Source organism: Phocoena sinus, chromosome 4, assembly GCF_008692025.1.
Source record: "Phocoena sinus isolate mPhoSin1 chromosome 4, mPhoSin1.pri, whole genome shotgun sequence".
NCBI lineage: Eukaryota > Metazoa > Chordata > Mammalia > Artiodactyla > Phocoenidae > Phocoena > Phocoena sinus.
Window position 1 is genome coordinate 46211504 of NC_045766.1, and position 20603 is coordinate 46232106.

General features: G+C 43.4%; 1 protein-coding gene across 7 annotated transcripts in view; it reads right to left on the bottom strand.

Moving 5' to 3' along the window:
• Nucleotides 1-20603, bottom strand: part of GOLIM4 (golgi integral membrane protein 4) — an 81740-nt gene that overhangs the window by 2688 nt on the left and 58449 nt on the right. For 4 of the 7 annotated variants that reach the window (XM_032630238.1, XM_032630236.1, XM_032630234.1 and 1 more), the window contains 7 exons: nucleotides 20355-20513; nucleotides 17839-18171; nucleotides 15708-15949; nucleotides 14938-15020; nucleotides 12965-13074; nucleotides 9670-9837; nucleotides 9274-9342 (listed from right to left, as the gene is read on the bottom strand). In XM_032630238.1, the coding sequence (XP_032486129.1) occupies nucleotides 9274-9342; nucleotides 9670-9837; nucleotides 12965-13074; nucleotides 14938-15020; nucleotides 15708-15949; nucleotides 17839-18171; nucleotides 20355-20513 (1164 nt within the window). The remainder of the gene's footprint in view (nucleotides 1-9273; nucleotides 9343-9669; nucleotides 9838-12964; nucleotides 13075-14937; nucleotides 15021-15707; nucleotides 15950-17838; nucleotides 18172-20354; nucleotides 20514-20603) is intronic. The other 3 variants (XM_032630241.1, XM_032630239.1, XM_032630237.1) reach the window with 1 other exon arrangement.

Genomic DNA, 20603 nt, shown 5'->3' on the forward strand with positions numbered 1-20603 from the left:
TCTATAATTAAGAATAAACTTCTCTGGCTAAAATATCTAGAACACAGAATACAATCATTTCAATTTCTTCATAAAATAGTTATTAAGCTACCTCAAATCCCTACATCTCTTTAGTGTTCTAACACATTTCTGTTTTAAGTAGTTTTCTTCGTGTATGCTACTACTATTATGTGTCATTGATTCCGATTGTTTTTTTTCAAAATGCAAATCAAAGAAAGCATCCAAATATTTTTGCGAAATAATCTCTATTTAATGATCACATTCCACACAAATAGAGGGTAAAATATTTTCTAACTTAACGATTCTGAAAACTATACATATGCCAAAAGGTTTAAGTCATTTGAATACATTTCAAAAAATCGCTGACTGCCAATTAAGCATAATGCAGTGTCCAGGTACCAGAAAGAACCCTGATCTCTCTGAGGAGAGCGGCATAAAAGTTAGTCTTCTTGAATAACACACAAAATTACCTAATTTTGGGGGGCGGGGTGTATGTGTGATAAATATCCCAGAAATGGGCAAGGGGAGGAAAGTATGCAGGTGTTATAATTAAGGAACGACTAATTAAGGGCTGCCTCAAGGTGTCCAGCCCAGGTTCAGCAGGATGAACTGCAACCCACCAGACTCACTTTGGAGGGACCCTGGCCTGTTAGGAGCTTACAAAGATGACCCTTCAAAGATGCCCTAACAGAGCCCAGCCTTCACGAACCTCTTCTAACCAGTCAATTGTTGGCCGGACTTTCAGCCCCTACACCACGCTGGCACCAAATAAATACACTGTGGGGACAGGTATAGAGTATACTTTGTATTCATGTGTCCTGGTAGAGCGAGCTATAAAGAAGACAACTCTGTCTTAACTGCAGTTTCTATCAGTGGCCAATGACATCTCTTCTGCCCTTAGTCATGGAATCTCATCACAGCATTTCCCAAGACATTGTAACGAAAACAGTGAAGCACTTATTTCAGACTATATTAAGGTCTCACTAATTGAAAACTGCTGAAGTGTCCCCAGTCAATTTCTGTGAACAGACGTGTCTTCTACAGACTTAATAATGAAAATATACTAGTGAACACTAAACATGCTTTAGTTGGGGTTGGGAGGGAACTGCCTTGAAACTGTGGTATGGTGAAAAGGACCAGTGTTGGCAAACTTTTGCTGCAAAGGGCCGGAGAGTAAATATCCAGACTTTCTTGGCCATAAGGTCTCTAGCAACTACCCAACTCTAGTGCAGCAGCAGCCTTAGACAACATGTACACCAAAAGGCATGGCTTGTGTTCCAATAAGGCTTCACTTGTAAAATAGGCCCAGGCCTGTAGTCTGCCAAGCCCCTAATGCAGACCGTGGGGTCAGACAGACCTGTGTTAAAACCTTCGCTCCTCAACTCGCCAGGTTGTATGAACTATAAGGTCACTTGTTTTTACTGTGAAGATTTTCAGGCGCACACAAATAAAGACAATAATTCAATAAACTCCGTACAGCCATCACCAAGGCTCAAAGGTTACCTCAGTGTTGCCACACTTGCATCACCTATCACTTTTATTTTCTGATGAATTATTCTTAAAATTCTAGATAGCATGTAATTTCAGCCCTACTCATCTCGGAATGTATTTCTAAACACACTGGACTTTTCTTATATAACCATAATGCCATTATCACGTCTGATAAATAATTCCATGGTATCATCTAGTGTCTAGTCCTTACTTACATTTTCCTGATTGTCTTAAATATGTCTATTTATAGTTGGTTTGTTCTAATCATGATCCAAACAAAGGCCACATCTAACACCATTTCCGCTCCCCTCTTTTTCCCTTAATGCTGTCTTGAATTGTTGTCCAGTAAAATGACCCACATTCTGGATTTATTTGCTTCTTTAAGGTATCACTTAACTCATATTTTTAGCCTCCACATTTCTTATAAAAGGAAGTTAGCTTAAAGGCTTGAATGAATTCAGATTCAGTTTGTAAAACAAGGACTTTTCAGAGGTGATGCTGTAGATTTCATGTTTTCATCACATCAGGAGGCATATAACGCTTGTCCCACTTTTAGTGAAGCTAAGGTTGGCCAGTGAGCTCAGATAGCTACAGCCTGATCCCTCCATGGTAAAATCCCCTGACCTCCATCTATCTGGTGATATCCATTGATGACTGCTCTTAAATCAACTGTTTTAATTAGGAGTCACAAAACGGGTGACTTTCTAATTCCATCATTCCTTCTGTATTGACTAACTTCTATAAAGAAAAACTTGCCCATATCAGCTCTTTAGTTACTGTGCTTAGTATATTTAATCATGGTAGCTTTTAAAAGCAGACCCGGGTAGGGTCTAATCATGGTTCTAACAATAACAAGTTGTGTGACCTCTGAAAACTTACGTAACCTCTCTGAAGCTCAAATGTCTTATCTGTCAAAGAGAGGGTTAGATAGAAAGCAGTGATTTTTAACTTTCTCTCCGTGTGTGTGGGGGGTGGGGGATGGGTAGGGGGAGTCATGGACCCTTTTAACACTTTGGTTAGGAAATCTTTAGTAAATGGGCATAGGTATACATAATTTTGCATGGAAGTTTCAGGAGGTTCAGACTTCCCAAAGTCTAGCTACAGACCTGACCTGTCGTAGGCGTGCTTCTCTAAACAGTGTGCTCCTGAAACATCAGTATCAGCTGGGGGGCTTGTGAAAAACTCCAACTCCTACACCCCACACAGGGTAAGGTCTAATCCAGGAATCTGTACTTTTTACACACTTTCCAAGGTGATTCTTAGCCACAGCAAAGCCTGAGAGCCATTCGCTTGAGTGACAATGAATGTCTCTGGCTAGGGAGATAAACACCTGTTTATGAGTTCTGTCTTCTCTTCTCTTGGGATCTATTGTAGGAAATTTAGGTTATTGACCAGTTGTCAATATAATCTGAGGTGGGAACCACTGATTTAAATTACTTTTTAATTTAGGGATTGCACAAAAGAAAATTTTGTAGTTTTTCAAATTTATAAATGTACCTTTTCTATTCTAGTAATATATGCTTCATGTTTGGGGCAAAAGTAATTCAAATCCATCTTAAAGGCACTGCTGAAATGGGACAAAGTGATATGGAGTTTCTCATTTTAAAATATGCTTACACTAATAACCAGAAGCCAAATGTGACTCTTTTACAATGTAGACACGCCAATTATGTCTTCCACACTTGACCCTCTTTACTATCGTGCTAAAGCCGACGCAAACATTTTGTTAAATATATTCCTACACCGCTCCTCATCACTCACTACTGAAATCTAATGTTTTAGGCATTTTAGCAATTGTCTCTATGTGATGTGGCAAAGTTTAATAAATAGCGAAAACTAAACAAGATAAAACATATCTTCTGAATCTGAAATGGGCTTTGGCTAGCTACCCAGTCCCTGTATGTATTCGCACCTTTCTCTGATGCATCAAAGGTGTTACGGGATGAGCCAGGAACCAGAAGGCTGCACCTTAAGTAGTCAAGAATCCTGGAATCCAAAGAAGTGTATGGGATGTGACAAAGGAAGGGCCTTCCAACAATGTCCACTATGGTGGTGAACACCCCTGCTTACCAGTGAATATTTAATAGGAGAGTTTCTGCGATCTGGACAGCTTCTTGGTGTGGTGATTCACAGGCTGACATACCACTAAAGGGAGCCAGGTAACCCTGTACCTGCTCTTGCGTGAGTGTTCAGATCAATCTGTTTTCAGTTAGACGGGAGAAACTGAGCACTCGGGTTTTGCAAAGTGGTCATTTAGTCTCTATATATTTTTAAACATTTAAATAATTTTGGGAGAGGGGGAAGATGGCGGGGAGAGGGGGAAGATGGCGGAAGAGTAAGACATGGAGATCACCTTCCTCCCCACAGATACATCAGAAATACATCTACACGGGGAACAACTCCTACAGAACACCTACTGAACGCTGGTAGAAGACCTCAGACCTCCCAAAAGGCAAGAAACTCCCCACGTACCTGGCCGCGTGGATGAAAGGCTCCTGGTGCTGCAGCCAGGAGTCAGTGCTCTGCCTCTGAGGTGGGAGAGCCAACTTCAGGACACTGGTCCACAAGAGACCTCCCAGCTCCATGGAATATCAAACAGCAAAAATCTCCCAGAGATCTCCATCTCAACACCAGCACCCAGCTTCACTCAACAACCAGCAAGCTACAGTGCTGGACACCCTATGCCAAACAACTAGCAAGACAGGAACACAACACCACCCATTAGCAGAGAGTCTGCCTAAAATCATTATAAGTCCACAGACACCCCAAAACACACCACCAGACGTGGACCTGCCCACCAGAAAGACAAGATCCAGCCTCATCCACCAGAACACAGGCACTAGTCCCCTCCACCAGGAAGCCTACACAACCCACTGAACCAACTTTAGCCACTGGGGACAGACACCAAAAACAATGGGAACTACGAACCTGCAGCCTGCAAAAAGGAGACCCCAAACACAGTAAGATAAGCAAAATGAGAAGACAGAAAAACACACAGCAGATGAAGGAGCAAGATAAAAACCCACAAGACCTAACAAATGAAGAGGAAATAGGCAGTCTACCTGAAAAAATTCAGAATAATGATAGTAATGATGATCCAAAATCTTGGAAATAGAATAGAGAAAATGCAAGAAACATTTAGCAAGGACCTAGAAGAACTAAGGATGAAACAAGCAACGATGAACAACACAATAAACGAAATTTAAAATATGCTAGAAGGGATCAATAGCAGAATAACTGAGGCAGAAGAACGGATAAGTGACCTGGAAGATAAAATAGTGGAAATAACTACTGCAGAGCAGAATAAAGAAAAAAGAATGAAAAGAACTGAGGACAGTCTCAGAGACCTCTGGGACAACATTAAACACACCAACATTCGAATTATAGGGGTTCCAGAAGAAGAAGATGAAAAGAAAGGGACTGAGGAAATATTTGAAGAGATTATAGTTGAAAACTTCCCTAATATGGGAAAGGAAATAGTTAATCAAGTCCAGGAAGCACAGAGAGTCCCATACGGGATAAATCCAAGGAGAAACACGCCAAGACACATATTAATCAAACTGTCAAAAATTAAATATAAAGAAAACATATTAAAAGCAGCAAGGGAAAAACAACAAATAGCACACAAGGGAATCCCCATAAGGTTAACAGCTGATCTTTCAGCAGAAACTCTGCAAGCCAGAAGGGACTGGCAGGACATATTTAAAGTGATGAAGGAGAAAAACCTGCAACCAAGATTACTCTACCCAGCAAGGATCTCATTCAGATTTGATGGAGAAATTAAAACCTTTACAGACAAGCAAAAGCTGAGAGAGTTCAGCACCACCAAACCAGCTTTACAACAAATGCTAAAGGATCTTCTCTAGGCAAGAAACACAAGAGAAGGAAAAGACCTACAATAACAAACTGAAAACAATTAAGAAAATGGGAATAGGAACATACATATCGATAATTACCTTAAATGTAAATGGATTAAATGCTCCCACCAGGAGACACAGATTGGCTGAATGGATACAAAAACAAGACCCATATATATGCTGTCTACAAGAGACCCACTTCAGACCTAGAGACACATACAGACTGAAAGTGAGGGGATGGAAAAAGATATTCCATGCAAATGGAAACCAAAAGAAAGCTGGAGTAGCAATTCTCGTATCAGACAAAACAGACTTTAAAATAAAGACTATTACAAGAGACAAAGAAGGACACTACATAATGATCAAGGGATCGATCCAAGAAGAAGATATAACAATTGTAAATATTTATGCACCCAACATAGGAGCACCTCAATACATAAGGCAAATACTAACAGCCATAAAAGGGGAAATCGACAGTAACGCATTCTGATATTCATAGGACATTCCATCCAAAAACAACAGAATATACATTTTTCTCAAGTGCTCATGGAACATTCTCCAGGATAGATCATATCTTGGGTCACAAATCAAGCCTTGGTAAATTTAAGAAAATTGAAATTGAATCAAGTATCTTTTCTGACCACAATGTTATGAGACTAGATATCAATTACAGGAAAAGATCTGTAAAAAATACAAACACATGGAGGCTAAACAATACACTACTTAATAACGAAGTGATCACTGAAGAAATCAAAGAGGAAATCAAAAAATACCTAGAAACAAATGACAATGGGGACATGACGACCCAAAACCTATGGGATGCAGCAAAAGCAGTTCTAAGAGGAAAGTTTATAGCAATACAATCCTACCTTAAGAAACAGGAAACATCTCGAATAAACAACCTAACCTTGCACCTAAAGCAATTAGAGAAAGAAGAACAAAAAAAACCCCAAAGTTAGCAGAAGGAAAGAAATCATAAAGATCAGATCAGAAATAAATGAAAAAGAAATGAAGGAAATGATAGCAAAGATCAATAAAACTAAAAGCTGGTTCTTTGAGAAGATAAACAAAACTGATAAACCATTAGCCAGACTCATCAAGAAAAAAAGGAAGAAGACTCAAATCAATAGAATTAGAAATGAAAAAGGAGAAGTAACAACTGACACTGAAGAAACACAAAAGATCATGAGAGATTACTACAAGCAACTCTACACCAATAAAATGGACAACCTGGAAGAAATGGACAAATTCTTAGAATGCACAACCTGCCAAGACTGAATCAGGAAGAAATAGAAAATATGAACAGACCAATCACAAGCACTGAAATTGAAACTGTGATTAAAAATCTTCGAAGAAATAAATAATTTTAAAGCACACATAGTACTTTTTGGCAATGTCACAGTTTGTCTCGTTTGCTCGTAAGGATATAAAAAATCTGTAAAGTACGCAGCATGAGGATGGGCTCACCATATGAATGTCTTTGACTCTAAGGATCCCAAACAGTAAACAATGAATGTGTGTTAATAGCCGTCTGTCTTTATGTCTCAGAAGGATAACACTGTTGCACTCAGATAAGAGAAGGCAGGGAGAATGCACACTTGTTTTGGGTCCTCTACTCTCATAGTTCAATCAGTCTGATGGGCTGTACCTCTGAACAGGTATGACCCTGGCAAGATGCAACTCCTCCCTAGGAGCAAATGTGACAGAAGTCAGGCTGTCTGTGGGCTGGAAGGGAGGGGACCCGATGGCAGCAATGGGCCTTACATCCCAGGGGTCAGCTGGGGCAGTGGAAGCCTCTGAGGCTTAAGGAAGTTAAGAATGATGCAAATCACACGGCGTTTTACGGTTTTCAGTGCTCACACACACAGCACTTGTAAACAACACACTATGTGTTCTCACGTATTGCATCCCTCTTTGTTTTTCTTCTTTTGCTGCAGTCTGCTGAGAACTTCGTCTCTGTTACTAGTCCTTGCCTGATATATGGAAGTGCTTCTCCCTCCTCAAGGGAAGAGCTGAGAACAATGGAAAGAGGTGGGAAAATCCAGTAACTAATCACCACAGGAACTACCAGAAAAATATAACACAGCCTGAGCAAGGGGCGCTTAGGGGGCAGAGGGGAAAGGTACCCAGGGAAGAAGAGAGGCACGCTGGGCTTCTGCTGAGAGCTCACGTGGCAACCACCCTAAATGAGAGGGCGTGGGGACCTGGAGCCTCTGTGCGAGGGTTAGGAAGTGGGGACGAGATGCCACAGCTAGGAGCTCTGGGCAGGAAACTAGGGGTCAGGCGCAGGGAGGTGGAAGGGCTCCAGTCAGTCAGGCCCCCTGAGGGAGGAGGGACAGCGGCCCGGGGAGCAGCTGCCCGGCGTCGGGCACCAGGCTCTGCCTGGTCATCATCCTCCTTCCCTCCCGCCTCTCTGCCTTTGTTTTCTTTCTATCTTTGATCCCTCTTGGATCCCAGGATTTCTCTCTCCACCTTAACTGATAGAATATAGAAGTTAAAAAAAAAAAATCAGTAAATACTGATTAAAATTTTATGTTTACCCTTCTGAATTTTTTAAAAGGAGCCAAGGTGAATCTCTTCTCTTTTAATCTCCCAAAGATTCCTGGCATCTGACATAATGAAACCAAGTAATATTAGTCTAGACATCCTGTTACAAGAGAGGTCCAGATGAATATCTTTCTCTTGCCAAATGTCTTAATATTCAAGGCTGCTGGGTTCTCTAACACTCTCTTCTGATAACACAGCTCAGGGGCTTCATTAGGAGAACAGCAGGATGAGAAAAAGGAGGGAGAATACGAAGATCAAGCCAGGTAGACTGCACGTGACTAGAGGTGTATGTTGCCAATGACTGCAAAGAATGAGGTTCTTTTCTGTTTTCCCGGTATAAACACAAATTTCAGCATCAGCTCTGAAAAGCTGATAAATGCAATCTAAACGAGGCAGCAGACCTAGTCAAGGGAACCATGCCCATGAGTGTAGCAGCTCGTGCATTCTGAGCAGGCCCTCAGGGGTTGGGGGGGTTAGTTCAGGCTGCCACTTGTCTGTCCTCTCCTGCCGTTCCCCTTAGGGTCAGAGCCACGCATCTGCAAGAGGCCTGGCTGAGAGGTGCCTCTGAACCAGGGCTTTAATCTGCTGGTCCATTTGCTGGTCCAGAGAGAGACCGAACATGGGGCCTTGGCCTCATCTGTATCATATTCCCGAGAACTGAGCTTCAGCGGTCCATACAGTACCCCGCCGTGACTAATCAGCTACAACCAACAGCGTTCATCAGTCAATTACATGATTGTGGCACCAAGGTAGATGCTCTATAAACCTAATTAACAACGATATGCCAGAGGTTTACAATAAGAAGCAAACTAAAATGAAATGTTAAGAAATTCCACCCAAGTGCATCTTACTCAACAGAGCTCCTTACATATTTTTCCTTTGCTTCTTTGTTAAACTTGATTAAGATGCTAAATTCTTAGAAGGGCAGAGGCTAAAAGGAGAGGCTATAAAATCTTTTAAGTGTCTGGGGGTGCCCCTGTGACAGAGGCACTGTGACCATGTCTACAGGGAAAGTCTCTGGGGATAGTCCAGACCCTCAGTGTGCAGAGCTTTGCTTTTCTTTCTTGTGAGGGAAAGAGACAGGAGAAAATATTCTTACAAAGATCACATAAACCTAAGTCCGCCATTTCTGGAAGGCCAAGTGTCTTCTCAATTCAAAATTTCTAGGGAAAACCAGAGAGGAGGATTTTATCACCCCATTTTTGTTATCTTCTAACCAAATGTCTCCACGGCCTTGGTCCGTTTCCCCACGAAACCACCCTTCCTTACCCAGCCTACGGCTCTCTGAACCTTTCTACAGAAGCCCGCGCGGCCGAGGTTCGTTGCAGGTGAGCGTGAGGCCCCAAACAGTCTGGCCTCCGGCCCTCCCCCTTCCTACCTCCTCTTCCCCCTCTTCCTGGTACTGGTCATCCACATTGTCCTCCTGCTGGTCTGGATTTCCTGCCATCTGTTGAAACAAAAGGGGAGGCTCAGGTTACCGAACACTGGAGATGGGTTGTCCAGTCCTCTGGGACAAAGAACAGGCAGGCCACCATGAACATTACACTTTCAATGCATCAGGGGCCAGGAAATGATGACTAACCATTCTCAACACAAAGCCCAGGATGCCCATCACCCGCTCTCTCTGAGGGTGGGCATTTCACATGGTGACCCCCTAGAAAACCCAAAGAGGTGAGCCTCCTGTCCATGAGGTTATGGCTACCCTTTTGCGTAAAACCAGGCATTTGTTAAAATACCTGAGTTAAAACCACCCTCCTTCGTGGCATCCGCTTACCACCAAATGCTCCTCCATTTCTGCATTCCCTTGCTTTTGGTGACTTTGTTTCTGCTCTTCATTTTCATCTGGCAAGTTTTCTTCCCTCACTTGCCCGGCTTCCTCAAATTCATCCTCCCCTTGATTATTAGGGTCGTCTGCTGGGTTTATATCCTCTACAGCTGCCCTCTGTAAAATTTTAATGAAAAGCAACCACCACTTCAAATTCCAGGATCAAGTTTAATTTCATTTGAAAGGCCAGACACTGGCAGAAAATGAAATTGTCCTTCACCAGACTGTTCAGATCTATCCTTGCCAAGACTCACAAGTATTCGTCCCACTGTCAAAAGATAAAGCCTCTGCTTTATGTGTCAGAGACTGATGCGTCAGAATTAAGTTCAAATAGCATTTCTTTCCTGCAAGCGATTCCAAAATAGTTCTCAAAACTCTAATTATCACAAGTAATATGAACATAACTAGATGACAAGAAAAACAGTTAATGAAAGCCAAAGGACCAAGTAGGAGAAATAATTAAAATGAGAGATTTAGATAGGCAAATAGTAACTTCTTTCACTGGTATGTTGATTTTTTTGACAGACTAGTTATCCTTTGCAAAACCAGCTGTTACATGTAAGTGAGTGAAAAGCAGCTGAGGAGAGAGGGAGCCCACACCAGAAAGGACCCAAGAAGAGGGCCCACGAGAAGACAAGAGGAGGCTAATTCACAAGTAGACGATCACGTTCTAGGTGTGGATCACATTTATTTATTTTTTTATTTTTACTTTTTTCGGTACGCGGGCCTCTCACTGTTGTGGCCTCTCGCATTGCGGAGCACAGGCTCCGGACGCGCAGGCTCAGCGGCCATGGCTCACGGGCCCAGCCGCTCCGCGGCACATGGGATCCTCCCGGACCTGGGCATGAACCCGTGTCCCCTGCATCAGCAGGCGGACTCTCAACCACTGCGCCACCAGGGAAGCCCAAATAGGTGCGTTTTTGTTTTTGTTTTTGTGGTACACGGGCCTCTCACTGTTGTGGCCTCTCCCGTTGCGGAGCACAGGCTCCGGACGCGCAGGCTCAGCGGCCATGGCTCACGGGCCCAGCCGCTCCGCGGCACATGGGATCCTCCCGGACCGGGGCACGAACCCGTGTCCCCTGCATCGGCAGGCGGCCTCTCAACCACTGCGCCACCAGGGAAGCCTCCACATTTCTTTATAATGAACACTACCGTGAAGCTGAGACAGGCTGCACTGGCAAGAGACAGGAGAAAAGGGACTGGGCTAACCCAGCCTCCGGCAATATATTTTGAAAAATACCTCCCCCTCCCCACCCCACCTCTCAAGTAGTGATTCTGTTATTGTGTTCAGTGAATGCCCTTCACATTATCAACTTTAGAATTATCTGGATGTCCCACTTATGCTCCCAAAGCACCTTTCAAAATAACACATGCCCTCATAAAGACTCAGATCTTAGAGCCTGAGCCGGGCAGAAATGGAGCTGCTTGCAAGAGCTTCCCTGATCACACCAGGGTCATCAATAGGGCACTTCACTGAAGCAGCAAATGCTTCCCAGAGACGGTGAAGCCTCGGAGTAAGATTTAATCTCCAGACCACAAAATTCTACTTCAGTTCACCTCAGAGCCTTGACCATGTACAAGAGCTCGCTGCAGTCTCACCTGATGTATTATCTGCACATCCCTGGCTATGTACTTTGTTCAAGAGCAAAATGACACTTTTCTTGGGAATGTGACAAATCATAACCTTCACACTAAACTCCAATTACTCCACAATCTTGTTATATGGATCACTTTTGTACGTTATCAATAAACTGTGTGGAAATATAGGAAAAATGTAACACATTTTCTTCAGAAAAAAAGTACAACATGTCTTTTGCAAAAGTACGTGAAAATATACACATTAGTTCCAACTCTAACCAAGTAGTAAAAAACGTTTCAGAGGCATGGTTGTTACGTTCAAAAAATAGTTAGATAATCAATTAAATCTCAGTAAAGCTGGACAAAAATGTTTTTACTTTAAAAATAAATGGATAAAGTATGAGACAAAGAGAGGGACAAGCAGGCTAATAATTTCTAATTAAGAGAGGGCATGGTAGAAAGGCCAGCGTTTCCCAGCGTGTTACCTAGAGCAAGTCAACTGATGAAAGGAGAGTAAAGAATTATGCAGTCAGGTAAGCAATCGAAACACACAGCGTTTCCCAAAGTCAGTGACTGGAATACCCACCCGTCCTCTGTCCCCTCCATTGCTCTCAGGACGCTCTCAGGCATTTGCACACTCGCTTTCTTGCTCTCTCATGGACACTCTCTTGCTCTTTCACATTCTCTGGCTCTCTCACACTCTCCTGCTATCTATAGCTCTTGCTCTTTCCTGAAAATATTTCAGGGCTAGGGTTCCCTGGAGCATACTCTGAGAAATGCCAATTCAGGGGCTGGTGTGCAAAAGCTGTTTCCATCAGGGTGACTTCAAGCATTTGTCAGGAAGACCTTCTCAATGTTTATCAAGGAAGAATATGGACAGGCAGGGCCCATAGGATAGCACAGACTGAATTTTATTAACATGGTGGTGGATTTCCTAGCAAAAGATGACAGGAGCACTAGGATTTTACACTGTGAAAATCACCTACACATAAGCATAAGGACACACTCATTTGCAGGCAAGGCCAAGGCCACAGACCACCCAACTGAATTGGGAGTCTTGGTCCTTTTTGAGTAAACAAAAAGAACATTTCTGGTTACTATATCTCTAACTGCTAATATTCTAATTTTTCTATAGCATCATGGTGTCTGGGAAATTTTTTTCTTTCATTTCTCAAACCTCACAATCCTATCTATTTATTAAAATAGTCACTGGACTGTTGGGAGATTACAGAGAGTCACATGACACACATTCACACCCTAGCAGACTGCTCAGCGTGCTTCATAGCGGTTAATATCCTTTCTCTGGTTCTCTCTCCAACTCCCACACTTGCTTTTTTTTTTTTTTTCATCTTTCAGAACTACTACATATTTCAATGCCTCTTTTTTTGCTTTTCTATTTTAATTTGACTAATCTGAAAGTCCCCAGAGGGAAACTCCTTGGATGTTTTCCCAGAGCAACCTTTAACCCATTCTCATCACACACACACCCCATGGTTTACAGTTAACAACACTGCTCATATCATGTAATTGTGTAAGCCACCTTCCTTCTGTGCTGATGAAATAACAGACATATCTGGAGCCAGAGTCACGGTGTCAGGTAAACCTTCAGGTTTCCTTTCTGCCTTGTGAGTTCCCAAGTGTCACGACCGGAAGAGAGGACACTTACATCTGCCTCGGATTCTGGGTCAGCTTCGTGGGGCCCTTGTTCTTGAAGCTCATGTCCATTCTCTGGGTCTTCTTCTGCCTCGTCTTGGTGCTGGTTGTCTCTCTCATAGGCTAGCAAATCAAAGGAACTAATATCAGTCCAAACAAACCAGACAGGATTCTCCCTTTGAAAGCAAAGCAAAGTCACCAGCGGGCTTTCCTGCAGACCACTTCACCCGCTCTCTCCTCCTGCTAGGTTAGCTCGACATAAGGTGTATGTTTCAGCTTTTCTGGAAAAGTTATGCCCTTTCCCCAGGCCTTGTGTCTACAGAGATAGTGTGGAAAGGCCTTGTGTCTACAGAGACAGTGTGGGTAAGTGACACCATTCTAACTCTCCCAAAACAAATGTTTACAACAAAAGCGGCATTTTCCCCCCCATTATGCCAAAAACAACGATCAAAACTTTCTTGATAAGATAAAGCCCAGTCAACTGGACATCGCTAAAATTATCAACTAATTTTTGGTAATGTCAGAGAAAATGGCAAGGCACTGAAAGAAGAAACTGATGCTATTTCAGGAAATGAAAGAAATAACAACCCCATTTGTGGAGCTCAAAAAACAAATTCAGCCCATCGTCCTGTGTTCTCTGAATTGGCGGTAATGATGATGCCACAAGCACTGCATGCTTATACTCACACACACGTTTACTTGCTACGTTTTGAACAAAATTATTTCAATTAAGAGAATGTATTGATAGATAAGAGCACACCAAGAGAGGAACAAATAACTTCTTTCGGTAAGATGCAAGAGGAAAGGTTAAGTATAGGGAGAGTATTCAGCCTGTAGAAAATAAAGATGCAGGTGACTTTCCATCAGGTTTCAAGTGCACCAAGGGATCCATTAAATAAAAGAGAGAACAAATGGTTCTCTAGTCTTACTGATAATGGAACAAAAAAGCTTAAAGTGCTGTATGGGGGGACATAAGGAAAACAATGTCTTGACTATAAGGGCTATAAAATATCAGAACAGGCTGTAGAGGGAGTTTGGGTAATCACCTTCCTTTAGATTCTTTAGGAAAGGATACAGAGCTAAGTGTTAGTGTTGCCAGGGAAACGGTTACTGTCTAGTCCTATCATCACAGTAAGTGGTATTTGATAAATGACACATAGATGCGCCCTGCAAATGAAAGCTACTATTGACTTAATTTGAAAAACTTTCAAGGCAATAATCTAAACACCTCCAAGGTAAGAAGAAAATGTAGAAGTTTCCCAAAGTATAACAGTCCTATGACAATGTGTTAGAAATAAGTACTTAGCATACTAAACGCTTAAACTACCATTTCCTCTCTAAAATGTCAGAGAACAAACGGATTATCTTGCGTGATTTAGGCTACCAATGTGAACTGTTTGGGAGGATTAAGAAAAGCATACCAACAACAACAAAAGACAGACGGTAGTACGTGCAGGTATCCTCCACTTTTTGAAAGTTCGTTTTACGTCACCTCACTTTTCCGAAAGACCTACATTAGTACCTGTTTTGGGTAACCGAAAGAATTCGGAAGAGGATTTCCCATTTTATGGAAAAAGGTGAAAAGCAAAAATAGCGACTAGTGTTGGTTCTGCAGCGAGAGAGAGAGAGAGAGAGAGTCTCGTGGAGACAGTACACACCCAGAGCAGAGCAGCGAGAGTGGCATTGTCCGTCCAGCTCCTTCCCCAGGACCTACACTCAATGGCTCAGCATCAGCCCCAGAGCTCTGAACTGTGCCTGTGAGCACCTGTGCTTTACCTCGATTTACTCTGTGTATCCCTTAGCAAGATGTGTCCTATGGTAATTGCTTCTTTGCTTTACACCATTTTAGTTTACAAAAGGTCTCACAGGAATGCTCTACTTTCAGAGAGCGGGAGAAACATGTATGCAGATACACATATAACTGTGAGTTGATATTATATATTACCAAGCAGTTTTATTAAAACATTCATCATCTAAGAAGCTCACCACCTCCTTCCTCTTCCTGGATGCCCTGGTCCTCTGCTCCCTGAACAACATCATTATCTACAGCATCATAACGAGCTTGCTGCCTGCAAGGGAAACAATCATCACCTCAGGGACACAAATTAAGTAGCACAGTTTGACGTAAGTCATTTATCTTTAAAGAGAGTTATCAATGAATTTTTCGACACTTTTTGAAAAGCCATAAAAATATTTCTTAAACTTATCCAATTAGGTTTAATAAAGATTCCAGATACTTTCAAAACATGCCTTATAAAAGATAAAATACCTTTCAAATGATAAAATAAAATGAAGTTAGCACAAAACCTGATAGGTTATTTTGAGACATATACTGTCATTTTTTTTTTTTTTTTTTTTTGGTGGTACGCGGGCCTCTCACTGTTGTGGCCTCTCCCATTGCGGAGCACAGGCTCCAGACGCACAGGCTCAGCGGCCATGGCTCACAGGCCCAGCCGCTCCACGGCATGTGGGATCTTCCCGGACCGGGGCATGAACCCGTGTCCCCTGCATCGGCAGGCGGACTGTCAACCACTGCGCCACCAGGGAAGCCCTACACTGTCATTTTTAAGCAGGGAAAAAAAATGTTGATTATTCTGAAAATTCAATGTTTGGAATGTAGTTTTCAGGTAGTGGTTCTGCCTCAGCTACATGAGCAACAGGAGCCCCTCAAGTTCATGGGTGACAAATACAGGACGCCATCTCTATCCTGCTCGTGAACGCCAGAGGCGGGCTGCCTAGGCCCATCAGGAGGCTACCGTGTCTGCTCCGGGCGCTGCGGTCGGCCCTCGGCGAGCCCAGCCTGCCTCTGCTGGGCCGTCTCCCTGGCGAGGAGCTGCGGCTGGTGCTCCTGCAGCAAGGGCCGCTGCAGCCTCTGCTGGGGCGGGGCCTCGTGGCGCTCCTTCGGCCGCTGGGCCTCCTCCACCCGCCGCACTGCCAGCCTCTGATGCTCCTCATACGGCGACTGGAATTTGGCGACCGGCTTGCCCGAGGGATACACCTGGGGAACAGAGAGTCGCTGCAGAGCAAGAACTGTCGGGTCCCCTGGGTCCTCCCTTCGTCCCTTTTGCGTGACACGCGCAGAAGGCAGGGCTGGTTTGTGAACACCTATCTGTCAGGTCAACTGTCATAATGGTCCAAAGCCACCCCGCGGCTGGACTCCACTCCTGTCTCCCAACGCTCTGAAACACCCTTGGCTTCTTTCAGCAACTGGTCTTCTCCATTTGTTGGCATTAAGGCAGATTTTTAATGTGCTCCCTCTCAAATGGAGGAGGACGCAACAGAAGAAATGTTTCAACCCTAATTAAATTTATGCTCAGAAGGCTCTGGTCTATGTGGGCACGTAATAACCTCAGACTAAATGGGGCGATTTGTGAGCTGAGGCTGAGGCTAAGGCTTTCCCATGAAGCCTAAAGACCTAGGGAAGCTAATTAACTCTCGCAATGCATATACTAATCTCAGGCTAAGCGGAGCCAAAACAAGTCAAATTTCAGATTAGGGTGGAGAAGCAGACAACCGTTTTTCTTCAAAGAAACCAAAAATGCATGAGAAGAGAGAACTTTCTGATTAAAGAAAAACCTGATACAGGAATTCTTAAACTCTGCTTCCATTAAGCCGTCTACCACTCCCTCCTCCGCCCCCCTCTCCCAACTAATACGAGTCCACAAAGTTCTCACCAAAGGAAGGAGGGTGCATGGTTGAGGGAAATTAAACCTAGTGGGGAATTACCTTTGAGGAAAGCTATGAAGGACCCAAGACTGGGAGAGAGGCTTCTTCATGCCACCTTTGCAACAATTTAAGAGTGTACCCACAGGGGGGCCTTCACACCTGCCCAGCCAAAGCCTCTAGCGGCTTGAAGTCTTGGAAAGTTTGAGGCCAAACAAAGCTTCAGAACTATAAATAAAAGGTGACCAGCGTCCACGTAAGGGCCAGGTAGTCTACCGTCAGGTATCACCTTCGAGGCTGTGTAAGGAAGGTACACCTGGCTGCACTCAGGGTTGCTTTCAGTTCTTTTAAAGTCTCATTTATGAAAATAATGGATGTTTTTATGAGCCTTACTTATGTGAGAGGGGAGTGCTCAGTGGTGGAGCCTGAGCAGAGACTGGTAAACACACTCACTCACCTAGTGGCATGTCCTTAAGTCAGCTTTCTGATGACTTGCTAACCACCCTGAAGGTGAGCATGCAAAAGCCAACATAGGATTTGACAGTAAGTAAGTGAACAGGGAGAAAAGTACCCTTGATCACAGAAAATGCGTCACTTCTCGGCCTCAAGATGCCCACTGGGCTCGAGCACAGACTGGAAGGTGCGGGACGAGGTGCCCATCTACTCTTCTACTCTGTTAAAGGGGTGTGACTGAGTCTCTCTCACTGTGCACTCTTGACAAAGACAATACATACACACATGCATAGGACCTTCTCTTTTCCCCAACCGTCTTTCTGGGATAAGGTAGCTATGCTACTAACATCACAATAGAACATTTAAATAGGAAGCGAGCACTTAAATAGGTACATGTAACATTTAGCAAGATCATCCCAATTTTACTTTATAGTCTATTATACACGAGGGCTTTTTCCTTAACCCAGCTGACCCTTGAACAGCGTGGGAGGCTGGGGCGCTGACCCTCCGTGCAGTGGAGAATCTTCTTACAGCTTTCAGTCGGGCCCCTGTATATTGGGTTCCTCCATAGCCTCCCTCCCTATAGGGGCTCCTCTGGGCAGTTCCCCACGTGCAGGTTCTACTAACCGCGGATCTTGTAGTGTTTACTACTGAAAAAATCCTGGTATGAGTGGACCCGTGAGGTTCAAACCTGCCCTGCTCAAGGGTCAACTGCACATAGACACAAAGGCGCACCCCTTATCCCAGGCAACTGGCTGGAGGACCTCGTACCCCAGCGCGAGCCTGCCCTTCCAGGAGCCTGGCTTCCTTCCGCTCACGCCGTTCCGCCCACTCCCGATGCCGCTGCTCCTCCGGCGATGGGTCGTGCTCCTCCGCGAGGTGCTCGGCCTGCCCAACCTGCTCCATCGCCTCTTCCTCCAGGGCCCTCCTGTGCTCCTCCTCTGCCGGCCGCCGCTCGGGCTCCCCGCGGCCCGCTTCTCGCTGGGTCAGTTCTGCGGGTGCCTGGAATCCTGCCTCCTTCTGGGTGGGAGGGTAAGGTTCTGTTTCCTCCGTTCTTCCAGGGACTGCTTCATGGTTCTGCCACACTTCGCTATTTCGGGACACCTAGGCCAAGCACATCACTGGAAATGACACTCTTCTATTTCAAAAGCAGTGACAGAATCTCTTTATTACCATGTCTACGGGGTTACAACATAAGCAAAATCCTGGAGTCTAGAAACATAGTCCTGACTGAAAAGTATGGCTGCAGTGGAGTCACTTAACTCTTTTCACTGTGTGATCTCACCTACAAAATAGAGATAACGTAAGCAAAATTTCATCGTGGAAAGAGTACCGTAAATAACCTAAAAGTAAAGCCTATAAGTGACCACATCTCAGTAGACCCTACCCTCAAAAGCAATCTAACTCCTGTTCTCCCTTAAAATAAAAAGGGAAAAACCCTCATACTTCAAGTGATCAAATTCGTAATTTTCTTCAAGGTAAATTTTGTTTTCAATAATTATATGAAAAGAAGAGGATAAGATCAAATAGAGGATGAGCTAGCTTTGTTTTCTGTTAGCAAACATAAAAAAAAGAATGCCATTACTGATGGACACCCATATGTTGGCTATAATAGTGCCCATTAAATCAGGTACAATTAAACACTTCTGACGTATTAAAGTGGTATTTCTTTGTAAACCAGAGGAAGTCTTTTGTGAGTACTTTATTAACACAGAAAACTCTGAAGGAAAAAAAAGATGTGTCTTTTCACAGAGAACTCCTCTTCTAAAACTGGTTGATTTAAATCAGTTTTCTCTGCAAGTTTCAGAGATTTCTATACGGTCTTCATTACTTAGAAAAGAGAGGCAAAAGAGAGATGGTATAATATCAATAGGAAAATGTGTCACTGTCCTCCCTCCCACCAACCTTCTTTAGCAGAAAGGATACTTTCTTTGGTCAGGTTGCTGTCCCATAATTGAAATAAATGTGAAGCCCTGTTCTTAAATTAGCAGAAACATAACTTAGAAACTGGATTGTATACATAAACAAATAAGCCAAGGGAAAAAGTCCTTTCTCAGACATCTGAGGACGGCTTTTGGAGGTGTACATTTTACCAAGTCCTTGCATACCTGACAAGTTTGAATTGATACTGCCCTGGCTTTACAGGAAATATTTCTCTGAAGGGCCCTAAGTGCTTTCCAACACCTGTCACTTATCTCCACAACATCCCCGTGAGAAAGGTTAGAGCAGATGACTATTATCTCCACCTCCCAGATGGAAGAACTAAAAAGTCTGAGTCTTTAAAAGATTAATCCAGTAAACTGGTAGTTAAACTTAGATAGAGAATAGAACCAATTTCCACACCGGGGCTCTGGTTGTGTTTTCTTAAGTCAGGAGCAACATAAGACCCAGACAAAGAACAAGCATCCAGGAGGATACAGAACCTGTGAAGGAATGCTTTGCTCAGACTGAAGATTCAAACGAAGTCCACTCACTTCAACTTAATTATTCCCATAAGGTGATAAGAAGGTGAGTTGGGGAAAGTCTTCTCAAACATTCACTGTTTAAAATGACTTTGTCGGGGGAAAGATAATCATACTTGCCATTTTTATTACAGGTGTGATTGCATAAACAACTCTGTAAGAATTAATCATATGGGCGACACCACTTTTGATGTTTCACTTGGGAGATATTCTTAAGCAACAAGGCTTAATTTTATGAAGAACAGGAATACAAAAAATGGATTCTGTGACTAGCACTTATACTCTTGTAGTTTTATGAAGGCTATATAATACAAACTTTGACATATTTTGTATGGACCAAGTACGGCATCAAGTTCAAATGTATTATCAGCTTTAATACTTAAGTGGGCTGATTGTCATATAATATCCTCATGATCATTTAACCTTCTCACTCTATCCCCAACCCCCCCCCCCCCGCAAAAAACCCCTAAAATATTCAGACATGACAGCTCCTTTCAAACAAATATACCCACATGAAGAAAGACAAAACTAGTTCAGTCTTTTCCAGGAAACAGAACAGCAGTTCTCAAAGTGTGCGTCCCCAGACCAGCGAAATCAGCTAGAAATGCAAATCCTCAGGCCTCACCCCAAATTCACTGAACTGTAAACTGTGGGCTGGGGCCCAGTTATTCCTGTTTTAACAGCCCTGCTAGGGACTCTGATATATGCTAAAATGTGAGAACCGGTGTTCTGCAGTTAGAGCTGGCAATAGTTAGAGCAGTTCACCTGAGGACAGCTTGACAGGGAAAGCGACCTGACCACAGATGACCAGTTCATGCCTCTTACCTCCCGAGGCTCTCCGGGTAACTTGTCCCTTGTTGCGCTGTCACCTTGTGGAGAATGTGCCACCTGGGTAAGATTTTGCTGCTCTGTTTGTTCTGGTTTTCGAAAGCTTGGAATCCTATTCAGAGTATCTTTCAATTGTTTATATTCTGCAACTTGAGTCTGCATACAAATTGCACAATTGGATGCAAATTGCACAATTTGAGGAGGGAAAAGGATATCATTCATAGACGGTTCACTGGAAGACTAGAC